The 16549-nt window shown below is 52.7% G+C and overlaps 7 protein-coding genes across 7 annotated transcripts; 4 read left to right on the forward strand and 3 right to left on the reverse strand.

Annotated features, from left to right (window-relative positions):
* Window positions 1-89: 89 nt before the first annotated feature.
* Window positions 90-2228, forward strand: BJX68DRAFT_268841 (methylenetetrahydrofolate reductase (NAD(P)H) MET12; the record flags this gene model as incomplete). The annotated part of the gene is made up of 2 exons (XM_071046195.1): window positions 90-176; window positions 255-2228. 2 exons carry the CDS (start codon window positions 90-92, stop codon window positions 2226-2228), a joined length of 2061 nt encoding a protein of 686 aa, XP_070896908.1.
* Window positions 2229-2656: 428 nt separating this feature from the next.
* Window positions 2657-4337, reverse strand: BJX68DRAFT_277192 (tRNA-ribosyltransferase family protein; the record flags this gene model as incomplete). Its single annotated transcript, XM_071048280.1, has 3 exons — window positions 2657-2913; window positions 2985-4023; window positions 4100-4337. The coding sequence occupies 3 exons, from the start codon at window positions 4335-4337 to the stop codon at window positions 2730-2732; spliced, it is 1461 nt and encodes a 486-aa protein (XP_070896909.1). The 3' UTR covers window positions 2657-2729.
* A 275-nt stretch (window positions 4338-4612) lies between these two features.
* On the forward strand, window positions 4613-5352 carry BJX68DRAFT_268843 (bifunctional thymidylate/uridylate kinase; the record flags this gene model as incomplete). The annotated part of the gene is made up of 2 exons (XM_071046196.1): window positions 4613-4757; window positions 4820-5352. The coding sequence occupies 2 exons, from the start codon at window positions 4613-4615 to the stop codon at window positions 5350-5352; spliced, it is 678 nt and encodes a 225-aa protein (XP_070896910.1).
* Window positions 5353-5917: 565 nt separating this feature from the next.
* BJX68DRAFT_241310 (structure-specific endonuclease subunit SLX1) lies at window positions 5918-8049 on the forward strand. Its single transcript, XM_071040818.1, has 2 exons — window positions 5918-6312; window positions 6359-8049. Exons 1-2 carry the CDS (start codon window positions 6032-6034, stop codon window positions 7401-7403), a joined length of 1326 nt encoding a protein of 441 aa, XP_070896911.1. The 5' UTR covers window positions 5918-6031; the 3' UTR covers window positions 7404-8049.
* Window positions 7470-8049, reverse strand: BJX68DRAFT_128450 (uncharacterized protein). The gene has a single exon (XM_071036248.1). It carries the CDS (start codon window positions 7830-7832, stop codon window positions 7536-7538), a length of 297 nt encoding a protein of 98 aa, XP_070896912.1. The 5' UTR covers window positions 7833-8049; the 3' UTR covers window positions 7470-7535.
* A 186-nt stretch (window positions 8050-8235) lies between these two features.
* BJX68DRAFT_241316 (putative PHD transcription factor (Rum1)) lies at window positions 8236-14977 on the forward strand. Its single transcript, XM_071040819.1, has 5 exons — window positions 8236-9283; window positions 9388-10312; window positions 10378-10472; window positions 10527-13201; window positions 13254-14977. Exons 1-5 carry the CDS (start codon window positions 8918-8920, stop codon window positions 14365-14367), a joined length of 5175 nt encoding a protein of 1724 aa, XP_070896913.1. The 5' UTR covers window positions 8236-8917; the 3' UTR covers window positions 14368-14977.
* A 44-nt stretch (window positions 14978-15021) lies between these two features.
* Window positions 15022-16359, reverse strand: BJX68DRAFT_268846 (1-aminocyclopropane-1-carboxylate deaminase/D-cysteine desulfhydrase; the record flags this gene model as incomplete). Its single annotated transcript, XM_071046197.1, has 1 exon — window positions 15022-16359. The coding sequence occupies one exon, from the start codon at window positions 16357-16359 to the stop codon at window positions 15022-15024; it is 1338 nt and encodes a 445-aa protein (XP_070896914.1).
* Window positions 16360-16549: the final 190 nt, after the last annotated feature.

A 16549-nucleotide genomic window follows, 5' to 3' on the forward strand; every position in this document is an offset into this window, starting at 1 on the left:
CTCCCCGAGCCAGTTTGTCGTCATTTTTCTTCCTCACACTCCAACTCTCCTCTCTGCAATACCTGCTGTGCGAAAGAACATCTCCAATCATGGAGAAGATCACAGACAAAATCGCGGCCTTGCCGCCAGATGCTAATTACTTCTCTCTCGAGTTCTTCCCTCCGAAGACTCAAATGGTGGGGCTCACCCCTCCCCGCATTCGGCCATTTTGCCTCTGATATTGAGGGAAAAGCTAACGGTGGCCGCGCATACAGGGATTTGCCAATTTGCAGGCCCGTTTGGAGCGTATGGCGCAGGCGCTGCGCCCACTCTTTGTTACGGTCACTTGGGGTGCTGGTGGAAGCACAGCGGCCAGGTCCCTGGAGTTGGCGGAGATATGCCAGAGACAACTACAGCTGACGACATGCTTACACTTGACATGCACAAATATGAGTCGCGCCCTGGTGGATCAGGCGCTGGAGGAAGCAAAGGTGCTTGGAATCAGAAACATCCTGGCGCTGCGTGGTGATCCTCCGCGGAGTGAAGAGTACAACATGCTCGGCGAGGATGACAGCAACAAGGACTTTACCTTTGCTGTGGATCTGGTGCGGTATATCCGGAAAAAGTATGGCGATTACTTTTGTCTTGGTGTTGCAGCCTACCCAGAAGGTCATCCCGCAGATTCGTTCCAGGATGTCCAGGACCCGAAAGTTGATCTACCCTGGTTGGTCGAGAAGACGCAGGCCGGTGCCGACTTCATCATGACCCAGTTGACATACGATATCGATGCGTACACTAGGTTCGAGAACATGCTGCGCAACCATGAATCTGGCGCCTTCAAAACGATTCCCATTATCCCGGGTCTTATGCCCATTCACAGCTACAAGATCTTGACGAGAGTAACGAAGCTCAGCCACGTCAAGATCCCTCCCCGGATTCTTGCAAAACTGGAAGAAGTCAAGCATGATGACGATTCGGTGAAGCGCCTTGGTGTGGATATTATTGCTGAGCTTGTCGATGGCATCAGAAAACTCCCCACCTCCGGTTTCCGTGGTTTCCACTTCTATACACTCAACCTGGAAAAGACGGTATCATTCATTCTCGAGCGATGCAAGCTCATTCCCGACTACCCAGACGAGGAAGCAGTAGCCGTCACCGAAGACGTCTCCTTCCTTACCGTTGAAGCAGCCAAGAAGGCCACATCCAGGCGGCGCGCTTCATCCATCAGCTCAATCCCTCACAACCGCGTCATCGTCGACAAGATTTCAGAACCAGGCTCCAGGGACTCCATGACGCATGAAGCCACCGCTGCCAGCGCCGGAATGCCCGCGCAACCGCCCGACCGCAACACAACCCTTCAGATCTCCGAAGGCCTCGGCGCCCTAGGCCGCGAAGCCACCTGGGACGATTTCCCGAACGGCCGTTGGGGAGACGCTCGCTCACCCGCCTTTGGTGAGATTGACGGCTATGGTCCTTCTCTGCACGTTGCCCCCTCCGTCGCCCACCGTATCTGGGGCTACCCAGTCACCCCCTCCGACATCAGCACGCTCTTCCGCCGCCACGTCTCCGGGGACCTCTACATGGTCCCCTGGTCCGAAGGCGGCGCAGAAGAAAACACCAGCGGCCTAAACGCCGAAACAGAAACCATCCGCCCTGAACTCCTCAAGCTCATCGATGGCAAGGGCTGGTGGACTCTCGCCTCCCAACCCGCCGTCAACGGCGTCCGCAGCGACGACCCGATTTTCGGCTGGGGCCCGCCAGGCGAAGGCTTCGTCTTCCAAAAGCCCTTCGTTGAGTTCTTCTGCCCCACCTCCGACTTCACCAACACCCTCAAGCCCACCCTCCAGAAACACGGCCACGAGAAACTCGCCTGGTTCGCCGTCAACGCCCGCGGCGACTTTGAGTCCTCGCTCCCCGCGCAAACCGCCGATGCAGATCCCATCGAGATGAACCCCAACAACGTCAACGCCGTCACGTGGGGCGTCTTCCGCGGTAAGGAGATCATCACACCCACCATCATCGAGGAAGTCAGTTTCCGCGCCTGGGGCGACGAGGCGTATAGGATCTGGGACGAGTGGCGCCGGATCTACCCTCGCAATTCGGCGACGGAGCGGTTCCTCGAGAAGACCAAGAACGACGTCTGGCTTGTCTGTGTTGTTGCGCAGAATTTCGGGGCCGGCACGGAGAATGGGTCCAAGGAGGAGGAGGATGAGAAGAAGTGGATGTGGAGGGTTCTGGCTGAGTGCTAGACGCTGACTACCCTTGTACTCACCTTTACTTGATTCCTGCAAGTGGCTGGAGGATGGCCTGGTGCTCGGATATCACCGAGCAGATCATTTACTAGTTGTATCTCGCTTAGCTGGCTGCAGCTCATCTCAGCGGATTGCTATTCCTTTCTATTTGCTACCTATGGTGCTTTCAACTTACTGTACATAAATTCAACATGGCATGTCGGATGGGGTTTGATAGAAGTCGAGGTTCGTGTTTTGCTTAGTTTTGAGTTTACTTACGATTGAATGCTTGCTTCTTTGCTACATCTCTCTACATGGCAGATTTTTCGGGCCGTAGAAGGTAGACTACTTCTGAAGTATCATGAACTATTCAACAGGTTGGGTTAAGGAGTTCAGACTGAATCTCCTAAGTATGAGCGGACCATCGCATAGTCATTTACGTTCAAGTGCCAACGTGGTATACTAGCACAACATTTATTTCTTATGCTTGCTAAATTGAATGAATCTATATAGCTCGGTTCACTCTATCCGAACCTTCTCAGCAAAACCATGCTCCTCAAGTCCCTCAGCGCCTGTATCAGGGGTCGGAACCGACGACTCAGCCTGGGCGAATTTCTCAGCCGCGAGCTCCAGTTTGCCGTAGGCCGGTGGATATCGTCGTGGCTGCGAGGGGCCTGAGGCTGGGAGCTGGTAGCCGCGGAGTCTGTGGTACGTTTGTTAGTACAAACGTGTGCGTGGTGGCGGTGTGGTGGATATATGGAGGGGTAAACGTACCTAGGTCCTGAGCCTGTGGCTTGAGGAAATTCCGGGGCGTATGTCTTCTGGAACGTCTGGACGTCTGCTTCGAATGTACCGCTTTCAATGCTATCACGAATCGCGGCGAAGAATTGGTCCATGACGTGGTGGTTGTGGATCTGGAAGAGTGTCCAGGCGAGCATTTCTTTGGCGGAGAGAAGGTGGTGGATGTAGGCGCGGTGGTGCTTTTGGCACGTGTAGCAGTTACATGATTCAGCTAAGGAGGCTGTGTCTGTCGTATATGAGGTTGACCAGAGGTCCTCGGCGAGTGGGAGAGGGTCGGAGGAGGGGCCGGAGTCCTCGCTGGTTTGGGGCGGGGATGGGAAGACGAAGTTCAAGGCCAGTCCGGAGTCCGAGGCGATGCTTAGGAAGGGAATCGTGAGAAGGTCTGCGCCGAGGGACACCTCACGGAGGATGTCGTGGGGAGTGGTTGGTCCGCTGAAAAGGAGACGAGGGAGGTCACCTAGTTCTTCGGGCACGATTGATAGTGATGCCGGCTCGTACAGGGCGAGGCCGGAGATGAAGGGTCTGAGATCCGCCTCCAGATCTTCCAGGTAAATCTGCTGCTCCGTGTTTTCTAGCGGGAGTATCGGCGCGAAATAGGCAGCGTTCGATCGGCTATGCTCAGAAAGATGAGATCCAAGGAGTGCCTCGGTCCCATGCATGGTGAACGCGTGTGTCCGGTCGACCATCTTCGCCCGTCGTTTGAGACCCGGGGTCTGACCTATCGTCAAGTCCGACAGCCCGATTACAATATCCGGGCTGAGCCTCTGGACTGCTTCGACATATTTCGTCTCCTCTAGCTGTGCAAAGCCCACGGATGTGAGAATGGCGATTGAGTTTGGTGTATTCGACGGAGCGCAGGGAATCGGAGGCTCGCGACGTGCACCGAGAATTAACAGGAGGTCATCGGGAAGGCAGTTGAATTTGCGCAGCGCCGACTCATGTGGTTTCGTTGGGACTGCATATATCGGGATAGGTATCGAGGACTTTTTGGTGCTATACTCTTTCTCCAAGACTGATATCTGAGCCCCAGTGGGCATTTGTTGTCAGCGTCATGCAATCCCTTTCTTTGGCTTGAGCTCCGTACGTACAATCTTCCAGGCCAATGAACAGACTTCCAATCGAAGTGTTATCTCGCATCACATCGTGCGACAAGTGAGGAACCGCCCCTCGCGATGTCAGTGGGACATAGTTTGGCGTTGAGATCGGCTTCCGGCCAGCAATCGACAGTCTTCCGAGCCGCGGGGCAAGGACAGCAGCTGCAGAGCCCAGAAGGCTAAAATTGAACATCTCACTCGGCGACGGTTGAGAATTATTGTCTGATACCATGGCGATCGTTAATGGAAATCAGCAATCGAGGGGTTGTGTCTGGAGAAATGGCTGTTGTGGTGCCAAAAAAGAAACTTTGTTATCGCTCTGGCTCCGCTTCTCGATTTCTCCGCGTCTGCCCAACTGCGCGTTCTAGACTCCTCACCACAACCATATCTACCGCAATTTACCGAATCACAGGTTCTCCGCAATCCGAAGCCACTTCTAGAGCTCCGAGTAGCACGTCGGGCCTTACTCGGTTACAATTTATAGGCCGAAGCTCGTCTCTTTGCAGCATGACCACGAGCGCGACGCGCGGGGGCCGCGGGGCACTCATTGTCGTCGAAGGCCTTGATCGAGCAGGCAAATCCAGCCAATGTGAAGCTCTTCGCAACTTCTTACAGCGGGAAGGGCATTCGGTCAAATACATCCGGTTTCCAGGTAGCGCTCGAACCCCCATACTGGCTCGTAATTACACAGGTTGACAACCTCGGCATTACCAGACCGAACTACATCGATAGGAAAGATGATTGATGGCTATCTACGAGGTCAGTCACAGTTGGATGACCACTCGATCCATCTTCTATTTTCCGCAAACCGATGGGAGCTCGCGCAGAGCATTGAAGCAGATATTGCCAGTGGGACCAGTGTGATTATCGACCGTTATTCATATTCTGGCGCGGTATATTCGGCCGCAAAGGCCAATCCGGCGCTGTCACTGGAGTGGGCATGGTCGCCTGAACTCGGATTACCGCAGCCAGATCTTTGCCTTTTTCTCAGTATTTCCCCCGAAGATGCTGCAAAACGTGGTGGGTTTGGTGGAGAGCGCTACGAGAACGCGACCATGCAATCACGGGTACGTGAGTTGTTCAACACCGTCTTTGACCTCCAGCAGGGGACAGAAGTCCAGACGATCGACGCCGGAAGACCGTTTGATCAAGTATCGAATGATATCTCAAAGGTCGCAATTGAGTGCATTGCACGCGTGGGCCACGCAGGCCCTCTAGGAAGGTTGACGGCTTTGTCCATCAGATGAAACATCGATAGGGCTTTGTGGTGCCAAACACACATTTTGAACCAAATAGCTCCATTCATCCAGCTCAGCCTTCGATCGTTCAGTATATAGATACCACCCGCCTTCAGAGCGCCCTGCAGATGCATGTTCCAAGGATGGGCATGGGCGTTTTGGATTATTTTTGTGCCTCAAACATGTTCAATTCATAGAAATCATAGACGGAGACGATCACACCCAACCAGCACAACTAGACAGGTGATTGGCCTAGATATGTTTGCTAGGGACTCAAGGACAAAAGATTCGAGATTTGACTGACGTTGAACAGAAAAGAGCAGCTATAGCGCTTTCCCACTTTGGACGGAATCACGTGGTTTCTTGTTGAGCCTCATTGCCCATGTACATAAAAGAAGCTTCAAATATCATTTTAAAGTGAAAAGTAGTATATAACACTCGGCAGCAGCTCTCTATCTCTCATACCATTCATCTCAAGCTCATCTCGTTGCTGGTCTTGAGCGGCACGTGATTGCCCCGGTGACGAAATATATATTCCGCTTGCCTGAGGCGCAAACAACGAGGACATCGACATACCAAGCAACGTTCAATACATTTATCGCTTGTGTCGCAGTACTTGAAATGTCGATCAAGTAGGATCGTCTGATGATTCAGAACTGATACGCTGAAATACCCCGGCGTACTCTCAATGCCTAAAAAGTCCAAGAAACTTGTTGCCACTGTGGCCGACGAAAGGCCCAAGAGTATCCCAGCATTCTACTGTTGTTACTTGCTTCGGTCGACTGGCACTGGCTGTAAGACGCAGACATGGTACGTTGGGTCAACTCCGGACCCTGCTCGCCGTCTCTCTCAACATAATGGGCTTTCCAAGGGTGGAGCTAAAAGGACGGCAAATGACAACAGACGGCCATGGGAGATGGTCATGTTTGTAGAGGGCTTTCCAAGTCGTATTGCGGCTTTACAGTTTGAGTGAGTCCATGATACCTGATACCGGCTCGCTCGCTAAGTCTTATAGATGGGCATGGCAGCACCCTGCCGCTACTCGCCATATTGGACCGGATCTGGAAGATGACGAAGAGGAACAGGAGGGCCAAGAAGGTGCCAAAGACGCTAAGAAGGCGACGAAAAAAGGGAAGCCAAAGACCGCAACAAAACGCAAGACCAGAACAAAGGCGCAGGATGAATCTCAAGGTGCCGATGAGAAACCGAAGAAGAAGAGGAAACCACCTGCTCGCCGTACTCGAATGTCGATGAAGGCCCATCTAGAAGATCTGCATCTTCTACTGCGCTCAGCCTACTTTGGCAAGTGGCCTCTTGCCGTACGATTCTTCGCCGCGGATGTTGCGCAGGCCTGGAGAGTCTGGTGTGACCGTGTGGATGGAACAATTCCAACGCATATCAAAACCATTCTGGACGGAAATTGCGTGGATCTATCGGTCGACTCGGGGAGTCAGGTGAAATTTGGCAGTGTCAAGGACATCAAGCCTAACTACACACATATTCAGGGTTACCTAGAAAAGGCGACATCTCTATTGAGCGACCTTGAAGGGTCGCAGTGCAACATATGCGGATCCCAGTTTCAAGGGCAAGAACTGGTTGTTGTCTGCCCACACGCGAGCTGCAATTGTACTACCCACATCCTCTGCTCATCAACGCATTCGAGTACTACTAGCGATCCTGACAGCTTGGTGCCACTGACTGTGGAGTGTCCTGCGTGCTCGCAGACCGTTCAATGGCAGCTGATGATGCGCGAGCTGAGCATCAGAACCCGAGAGAAAGAGATAATGCAGGATATGCAGAAACGAAGTGAAAAGAAGAGTCGAAGCTCCTCTAAACAGAAAACCGGAGCGACAGCTGTCGTTGAAGAGCCCACGACTGCGGCACTTCCCGCTTCTGAGAGGCACGATTCAGATACAGATTCCCTGGACGACTATTGGGACAGAGTCCTTGATTCTGGCTCGCAAATCGACGCCAATGATACCACACAGCTGGAATACAAGGTCGACAAAATGGAGATAATCATAGAGGATAGCGATTTCGACGACCCAATGTTTTCTTGATTGAGCAACTGGAGTCTATCAACATACTTTCTTGGCGACTCGTGATCGCAACTATCGGTGACACTAGGGGAACCCCGGAGCTACGAGCCGACTTCGGCAAGCCATGGCCCCAAAGACCAGTGAAGATGCTCGTTATTGTTCAACCGGGTTGGTAAAAAGCTTCGCTCTGCTGCCAACTCGGGCCCGGAAGTGACCACCAACCTCTGGTTGTGCTCTGATCTTATAGTATCTTACAGATATGTTGTGCACGCATGACAATGCGAAGCCGGAACTAAATCCGCGGCTTACAGCTGGAAGCAGACAAAGCTCTTTTATGCGCGACTGAGAAAGCTGCGCGGGAGAGTTCCAGGTGTACTCCGACGAAGGAAGCTTTTGCGGCGCAGAAATTGAGTGGTTGGGAATCTTAAGATGCAGGAAACATTGAAACATGAGCCTGGTATTGCGATTACATGTATTGCGCGATTATCTACCATGCGGCGGAATCATGTGGCTCATCAAGCGCCGCTAAGAAGAGACCTCGGTCATCGCTTTGGGCTTAGGTTAATATCAGTAGATATTCGATCACCAGTAGCAGCGCATTCTTTTATTGTCTGCAGAAAAAACGGGGAAAATTGACTTGGCTGGGGAATTATTATTGTTTGAAACTAGTTACTACCCGTTGCCGTTTGCGGACTTTGATAAGTATCTTTTCCGTACCGTATCGAGGGTACAGGGCCTTAGTGTGCCTGAGGCAGAACTTTCGAGTCGTGACTAAATCTTGTCCATAACTTTTAAGCTCAAGTCGAAACTTTGTCAGTGAAGGCCCAAGGGAGGGTGAGGCGTGACATAAAACTTTTTTCTTTTTACTTTCTCTCGCCTGTAGAGCTCGGATTCCCTGTGAGTTTGTTCTGGGATCTGAACCAGTCGTCGAGACAAGGTGTGTCAGACCACCCTAGGCCGGCCTGAGCAGCAGCTAGTTTTCCCTTTTTGGCCCGACTTGCTGGCTGTCCACGAACCATCTTCTCTATCAATCCCTCCAATCGTCGCTCCTGCTTTCTGCCAGTACAACTAGTACCTGGGTATTGACTTGGCTATAATAGTAGTCGGCTCACGACCACTAATTTCTGATAGACTCGTATCGAATCTTGACAGACCCCGAGTGAGCAGCTGTGCTTGTTCTCGTTGCTCTTCCGAGACTCCACACTAGCCCTCCCGGGTCCATCTCGGTCTTCCCTTCGACATCCGTGCTTGTACTCTTTCGTCGCTCGCAATCATCACCCACTCACTTGTCCAGCATCTCTCAGCTCTCTGCTGCCCCCTCCTCCACCTCCTCCCCTTCTCCTCATCACTCCCGATATCCCCACTCAACGCTTACCTGTCTCATCTCCACTTTGACTTGGTGTGACTCGTCTCATCGCTTGTTCCTAGTCAACTTTCTCATGGGTTTTTCGCATCGGACCCTGGCTTCCTTCCCTCCGCGATAAACGCACGCGCACCCCTCGCCTAGCCGTCAATTTGACCATCGCTCAAAAGACATGGTGGCTCCGGCCGCTGCGGGAGGAAACTCGACAGGCACCCAGCCGTCAGTGAACCGTCAACCCGCTCGCTCCTCGAGCACCCACCCGTCCCATTCCCACAATGTACCCTTGAGCGCTCGACGATCCGCGCCCCTCGATCTCTCGACAGTCGAACGACGAGGCCAGCCGAACGCACCTCGAGAACCGACGAAACGAGTTCGCCCTCATAACGTGGAGGAGGCGCCTACATTTCGTCCAACCGAGGAGGAATTCAAAGATCCCGAGGCCTACATTCGCAAGATCGCGCCGGAAGGAAGGAAATATGGCATATGCAGGATTATTCCGCCAGAGAACTGGCAACCACCGTTTGCCATTGATACAGAGGTAGGAGAGCGTCACCATTCTCGCGTGGGGATGATTTTCGGGGGTCATCCCTTGCGACGGCAGCTCTATCTGGAGTATACCAGCTAATCATCGGCTTCTCTTAGCGATTCCATTTCAAAACTCGGCGACAGGAACTAAATTCGGTTGAAGGAGGTATGCCCCCGCGCTCAGCGTTGCTTGCTGCCGGTGGTACTCCGCAGCCCAGTTCTGACCCAGACCCAGGAACTCGTGCAAACTTGAACTACCTTGACCAGCTAGCCAAGTTTCACAAACAGCATGGTACCAATCTAAACCGTTTCCCAAGCGTCGACAAGCGGCCCTTGGACCTGTACAGGCTGAAAAAAGCTGTCGAGGTCCGCGGTGGTTTCGACCAGGTGTGTAAGATGAAAAAGTGGGCAGAAATCGGTCGCGATCTCGGTTACAGCGGCAAGATCATGTCCTCGCTGTCAACTTCGCTCAAGAATTCGTACCAGAGATGGCTGCAGCCCTATGAAGAATACCTACGATTGGCGAAGCCTGGTGTGCAACAGCAGCTTGAGTTGGAGCATGGCGGTCCTTACACACCTTCGCCGAACCACTCGCCGATGCCAAAGAATCCTACGCCGCTCGAAGCGGACACGCGGTCGGCAACACCCCAGGGCCCAATGATACCGCCTCCCGCAACCACACAGAGCGCTCCGAAGGAACTTTCTGCGACGCCTAACAAAAACCCAACTCCACCAGTCGATCCTACACCGCCCCCTCGACCAATAGCCACTGGATTTACGCCTGTAAATACTGGTGGATTCACAGCCGTTAATCGATCGCCTTCATTCATCGCAGTAAATAGCGCGCCTCCGGTAAAGCGGGAAACCGAGCATGAATCCCTCACGCCGAAAAGCGTTGCTGAGCACCCAAAGGATGCGACACCGGTTTCAAATGGTCACGGGGCACAAACGATGAAGCGCGCAATTAGCACCGAAAGTGGGTCTCAGGCGGAGGCGGGAGAGTTGGATGCGAACGGGAGAAGAAGCAAGAGATTACGAAAGGGTATGTCCCCGATGTACTAATTTGACATACTATAGGGACGGATTCTAAAATCAGACTGTTACTAGATGCCCCTCTGCCCACAGTTGCCGGCTCACAGATGACCTCTCTTCGGCCAGCCCCCCCACGATCGAGGAAGAGTGACGCCCGTAAATTTGGTGATGTATGTTACGTTCTATGTCCTTTTCAGGCGGCCATCGCTAACATGATAATGAAGAAATGCGAGACTTGTGGCAAATCCGAAGACCGAAACGCAATCCTTGTGTGCGACAGCTGTGACAACGGCTACCATCGGTATTGCTTAGATCCTCCCCTTCATCACATCCCGGAATTTGACTGGCACTGTCCGAAGTGCTTGGTTGGAACCGGAGAGTTTGGGTTCGAGGAGGGCGGTGTTTACTCCTTGAAGCAATTCCAAGAAAAGGCGAATAACTTCAAGAAGAACTATTTCTCAGGGAAACTGCCTTTTGACCCTGTTCTCAATACCCACCGGCGTGAATCCGAAGATGATGTGGAGAAGGAGTTCTGGAAGCTGGTTGAGAATCTGACGGAGACGGTCGAAGTCGAATATGGTGCCGATATTCACTCAACCACTCACGGCAGTGGTTTCCCCACCATTGAGCGAAACCGCCTTGATCCATATTCGCAAGATCCGTGGAATCTGAATAATCTTCCATTCCATGGTGAATCTCTGTTCCGTCATATCAAATCGGATATTTCAGGCATGACTGTCCCGTGGGTCTATGTCGGTATGTGCTTTTCGACATTTTGCTGGCATAACGAGGATCATTATGCGTATTCCGCCAACTACCAACACTTCGGAGCCACCAAGACTTGGTACGGAATCCCAGGAGAGGATGCCGAGAGGTTTGAGGAAGCAATGCGAGAGGCCGTTCCAGAGCTCTTTGAGGGCCAGCCTGATCTGCTTTTCCAACTCGTCACTTTGATGCCACCCGATAAGCTAAAGGCCGCCAATGTCCGCGTCTATGCTCTTGATCAAAGGGCCGGACAATTCGTCATCACCTTCCCTCAGGCCTACCATGCTGGCTTCAACCACGGGTTCAATTTCAACGAAGCAGTGAACTTTGCTCCTGTGGACTGGGAACCTTTTGGTGCCGCGGGTGTTGATCGCCTGCAGGCTTTCCGGAGACACCCATGTTTCTCTCACGATGAACTACTCTTCACGGCAGCCGCCCGAGATGCTTCGATTTCCACTGCCAAATGGCTTGCTCCAGCCCTCCAAAGGACCACCCACCGGGAAATAGGCCAACGGGAATCATTCGCTAACCGCCACCGCGATGCCGCGCCTCATAACTGTACTCTGTTTTCTGCAGACCCTGCAGTTAAAGGTGATTGCCAGCTGAAGTTTGTGGTCGAGAACAAGGATCTTCCCGAGGATGAGTACCAATGCCATTACTGCAAGTCGTACATATTCTTGACACAATTCCATTGCAACAAGTCTGGCAAGACCCTCTGCTTGATACACTTGGATGCACATGATTGCTGTGGAGAGCCAATGTCGCAGAAGCTACTTGGACCTGACCACACATTGCGTTACCGCGTGAGCGACGATGAATTGAAAGATATACTTTCAAGGGTCCAAGAGCGGTCCAGGATTCCGGAAGCATGGGGCCAGAAACTCGAAAATACTCTGGAAGATGAGCCGAAGCCCCAATTGAAGGTCCTTCATAACCTACTTAGTGAAGGTGAGAAAATCCCATACCATTTACCTGGTCTTGAAGATCTTGCGGCCTTCGTTTCACGCTGCGACAAATGGGTTGAGGAAGCAACCAACTACATTACGCGAAAGCAGCAGAACCGAAGGAAGAACGAGAAGGCTTGGCGCAAGGCTACTTCCAAGGCCTCGCAGCTGGAAGAACGTGACCGTGAAGTTCGCAGGGTAGAAAACATCTACGCCCTTCTAGCAGAGGCTGATAAACTGTCATTCGACTGTCCACAGATGGCGGCTCTGGAAGAGAAAACCCGCGAGATCGAGAAATTCCGCCAGGACGTTAAAGTTGCGCTCATGAACCCCGCTCTCCGGTCCGTACAGGAAGTCGAGGAGCTTGTGGAGAACTCCCGGAATTTTAACGTGGAAATACCCGAGGTTGAGAGATTGGAACACATATTACGACAGATGAAGTGGAATGAGGATGCGGCTCGGAGACGTGATAATTATATGAGCCTTAAGGACTGCCAGGAGCTCATCCAGGCTGGCGAACAACTGGGACTCTCGGGGACAAACGAACACCTCTTGCATTTCAAGGAATTGTTTCGCCATGGTGAGGCCTGGGAGGCGAAAGCTAAGGAGTTGATGTCCGTAGAGGCGGTACACTACCAACAGCTGGAGGCTTTATCTGCGCAGGCGTCTCGCTTTCCCGTCTCCCCAGAGACACTCGCAGCCGTAGATGCCATATTGACCAAACAACGCGAAGCGCAGAAACGAATACAGAGCCTTTACGAAAGGAGCAAGGACGAGAATTTCAGGAACCGGCCCAAGTACAAGGAAGTGAAGGAACTGATGGACTCCCTGGAGGAGCTGAACAGTCGGCCCACGGGCGCTATCGACCTGGAGCGCGAGCAAAAGCGCCATGAGGACTGGATGCGCAAGGGGAAGAAGCTGTTTGGAAAGGCCAATGCTCCTCTGCATATCCTCAAGTCCCACATGGAGTATGTCGAGAAGCGAAATCACTATTGCTTTGACCTGGAAGATCGTTTCCGGCCACCGGTTGAGCCTGCGTCAAGGGACAACAGCCCAGATGGGCCCAATTCGACTGCAGTCTTTCAACCAATCTGGGGCAGCGGGCAATCGATGGCCAAGCGGGATGTTTTCTGTATCTGCAGACACTCGGAAGCTGGAATGATGATCGAGTGCGAGATTTGTCGGGAATGGTGAGCTCTCTCTCGTCTACATCCCAATTAGTCTGATCGCTAATTGTATTAGGTATCATGGAAAGTGTCTGAAGATAGCACGAGGCAAGGTCAAGGAATGCGACAAGTACACTTGCCCAATCTGCGACTGGCGACAGAAGATTCCCCGTGACGCTGCTCGTCCGAAGCTGGAGGATCTCCAAGACTGGCAAGCCGAGATGGCTGGTCTTCCCTTCCAGCCCGATGAAGAGCAGCTCCTCGATAGCATCATCAATCAAGCGACTTCATTCCGAGAATTCCTGCAAAACTTCACCAACGCTGCATGCACAACTACTGAAGAGGTCCCCACTTTGATTTTCTATCTCCGCAAGATTGAGGGAGCCGAGGTCCTTCTTGCATATGAGACGAATCTGTTCCGACAGGAGATCCACAAGTGGCAGCCTGTCGCTCCAGACCCGCCACCAATCCTCGAACAATCGCTCTCAACCAGGAAGCCGCGGCCAACCAAGCAGCAGAAGATCATGGCCCAGCTTGGTGTGGAACGACCGGAAGATCTCCCTGCTCATCTCCGCCCGAAGCAGCAGAACTTAGCGAAGCGCAAGTCTATTGACAATACTCAGCCTGGTCGCCCGCCAATTCTTCAGCCTGCACCTCAAACTCCTGGCGCTGGCTCTAATGCAGGGCCGACGTTGACGCCGAGCGATGCGCAAAATGCTCCATACCCGTTCTCCGCAAATTACTCACTCCCCGCGAGCGACTCCACCCCCGCGTTTCCGCACGAGTCCTCGGCCTTCCTACCACATGTTGGTGCTGATTCACCGCCGTTCCCTACACGCTCTCCGACCCCTCCTGCTCACCATGCTCTCAATTCGGCACTGTTCAGTCCTCCCCGCTTTCCGCGAAATACTGCAGGCGGACCGCCGGGTGTCGATGTCGATCATTCAAATCCATTCGGCAGCAGCCCTCGGGCGAACCTCGATGATGTCTTTGCCGATCTGACGAACCAAGATGATGGGGAGCCAGAGCAAGACCCAGAACCAATGGAGAATACGCATGCCAATGAGGCCTTGGAGGCGCTCGTCGTCGGTCATGACAGGGAAAGCTCTGCGACAGTGGCTGAAGGCGACGGTGAGAAATCGCACGAGATCAATGGCCATCCCGAGCCCGAAGCTGGCCTCAATAATTGATGCGGCTTGATTTCCCTTCTCTTCCCTTCATTCTTCTAGATATTGTGTTCCAACCTCTTATAACCGGTGTGTTTCCACGATGATTGCACGGCGTGCGCTTCATTAGCATTTTCATCTTCCCTACCAAACCGCAATGTATGATTCGTTATGCCTGATGTTTCCGGTATGCCTGTTCGAGTTCGTCTTCCCATCTTTCTTGTTTCTGCTTTATTCTTTTTATCTCGCGGAGTCCGGTCTGCCTGCTCGCTTTTCTGGCAAAACCATCCCAAAGACTTGCCAGGTTTCATTCCAAGGTGTTATGTCACTTGATGTCATTGCGTTTCTTCTTTTCTAATGTCGGTGTATTAAACGAAACGGAGAATTCGGCGAGATGGAGAAGATGGGCTGTGTCGTCTGTTTTCGTTATTATTCTTTTATCTTCTGGGGAGGGACGGATGTGCTGTGCTTCGCAGAGGCCTGAGATTATTCAACTCTCTCTTTCAATACAGTGTACGAGTAGTTCGAGCTCCTTCTTCACCTGCTGTTGTTCTTTCCTTCGTGTTCTACTTTATCCACAGATGTATCTTTAATTGATAGATTTTATTCAATTCACTTCGATTCTATCACTCTGTTTCTTTCATTCCTTTCGCTATAGTCCAGGTATGCTCGGGTAGATCAGGTGTCCACGTATGCCCCAAGAGCAGATTGTCCCCCTGTATGGATGAATAGCGCGTTAACATGCCCTTGCTCCCCTTCATCCTCGAAATTCCAACCCATAACCCCCCTCATCACCTTGGCCGTATACACCGGATCCAAAATAACCTCTTCCTTCTCCGTCACAAATTCCAACGCCTCCTTCGTCCCAGGATCAAGGATACCATACCCCGAGCCGACGAACCGATCATCCAGCCGGACATCAGCCATCGTGATATCTTTCTCCGGGTCTAGCCCAATTAACGAGCCCGCTTGCCGCGCGAATCGCAGGATGCGTTCTTCGTGGTAGGGTTTTGGCTGTGTGGGCGACGTGAGGATTCCGATTATTCGGCGGGGCCGTGTATTTGTTAACTGTTGCTGGTGCTGCTGCTGCTGCGTCTTCTCGAGGAGCTTGAAACCTGCGATTAACCCGGCCAGTGTACTTCCGCTTCCGCACGCAACGAGGATGTAATCGAACCTGCCGGATGCGAGACCCCGTTGACCGGAGGATATGGCAGAGGAAGAGTCATGGAGTAGTAGCTCATCACTCATCTCCTTTTCCTGCGCTGCAATCTCAAACGCACACCTCGCATACCCCAACCCACCGAGCGGGTGCAAACTCGCCCCCGACGGAATCCAATACGGATTCTTGCCCTCACTCCTCAAACCCTGTAGCACCTCCTCAACAAGATCATCCTGCGTCTTCGTCTCTCCCGAGACCAGATCTGGTTCCGGCGGATCCAGAATCCTCACATCACTAGCCAACAACTTGACAATCTGGACATTCCCCGTCCTGGAAAACGCCGCTGGGTCCGATGAACTTCGTAATCCACCGCCCGTCCCCTTGTGCAAGAGGACAACGGACTCGAGACCGAGCTTGCGCGCGACGGAGGCAACTTGGACGGTGTGGTTGCTCTGCAGGGCACCTTCTGTTACGAGGGTCGTTATCCTTCTATCTCGAGATTCATCTCCACCCTTAGGAATACCGGCGGAGCCAGGAATCGCGGGAAGTTCACCACCAACACCAGCGCCGAAGCTCGGTTGCGAAGAGAGGATGTCGGGGACGATGTACTCTAGTTTGCGGTACTTGTTCCCTGCGCAGGCGAGCGGGGAGGAGTGGTCTTCGCGTTTTGTGTAAAGGGAGACTTGGGCTTCCCTTCTAGTTCTATCTTGGCTTTTGTTGCCAGCTCTGTTTTTGTTGAGATGTGATGAGAGAGAGGGGAGTGGGTGGATTGGGGAGAAGAGGAATGGGTAGAGGAGAGTGTGGCGCGGGATTGAGGCGAGGGGTTCTGGGAGGGGGAGGGGGAGTTTTGGAGACATCTTTTCGTCTTCTCTCTCTCTCGGGCTCTGCGTAATTGACTGAAGACGTAGGAAGTATATGCTGTGATGTTGGATGTAAATAAGTGGTGTGGGATGTATATCGAGTGAAGTGATCTATATAATTGTGAGTAGGTGATAGGAAGGAGGTATCAGAACTCGCTAGCTTGCATAGGCGGCTTGCTTTACGTCA

This window comes from Aspergillus pseudodeflectus (genome assembly GCF_044049435.1).
Source record: "Aspergillus pseudodeflectus strain CBS 756.74 chromosome Unknown BJX68scaffold_34, whole genome shotgun sequence".
Lineage (NCBI taxonomy): Eukaryota > Fungi > Ascomycota > Eurotiomycetes > Eurotiales > Aspergillaceae > Aspergillus > Aspergillus pseudodeflectus.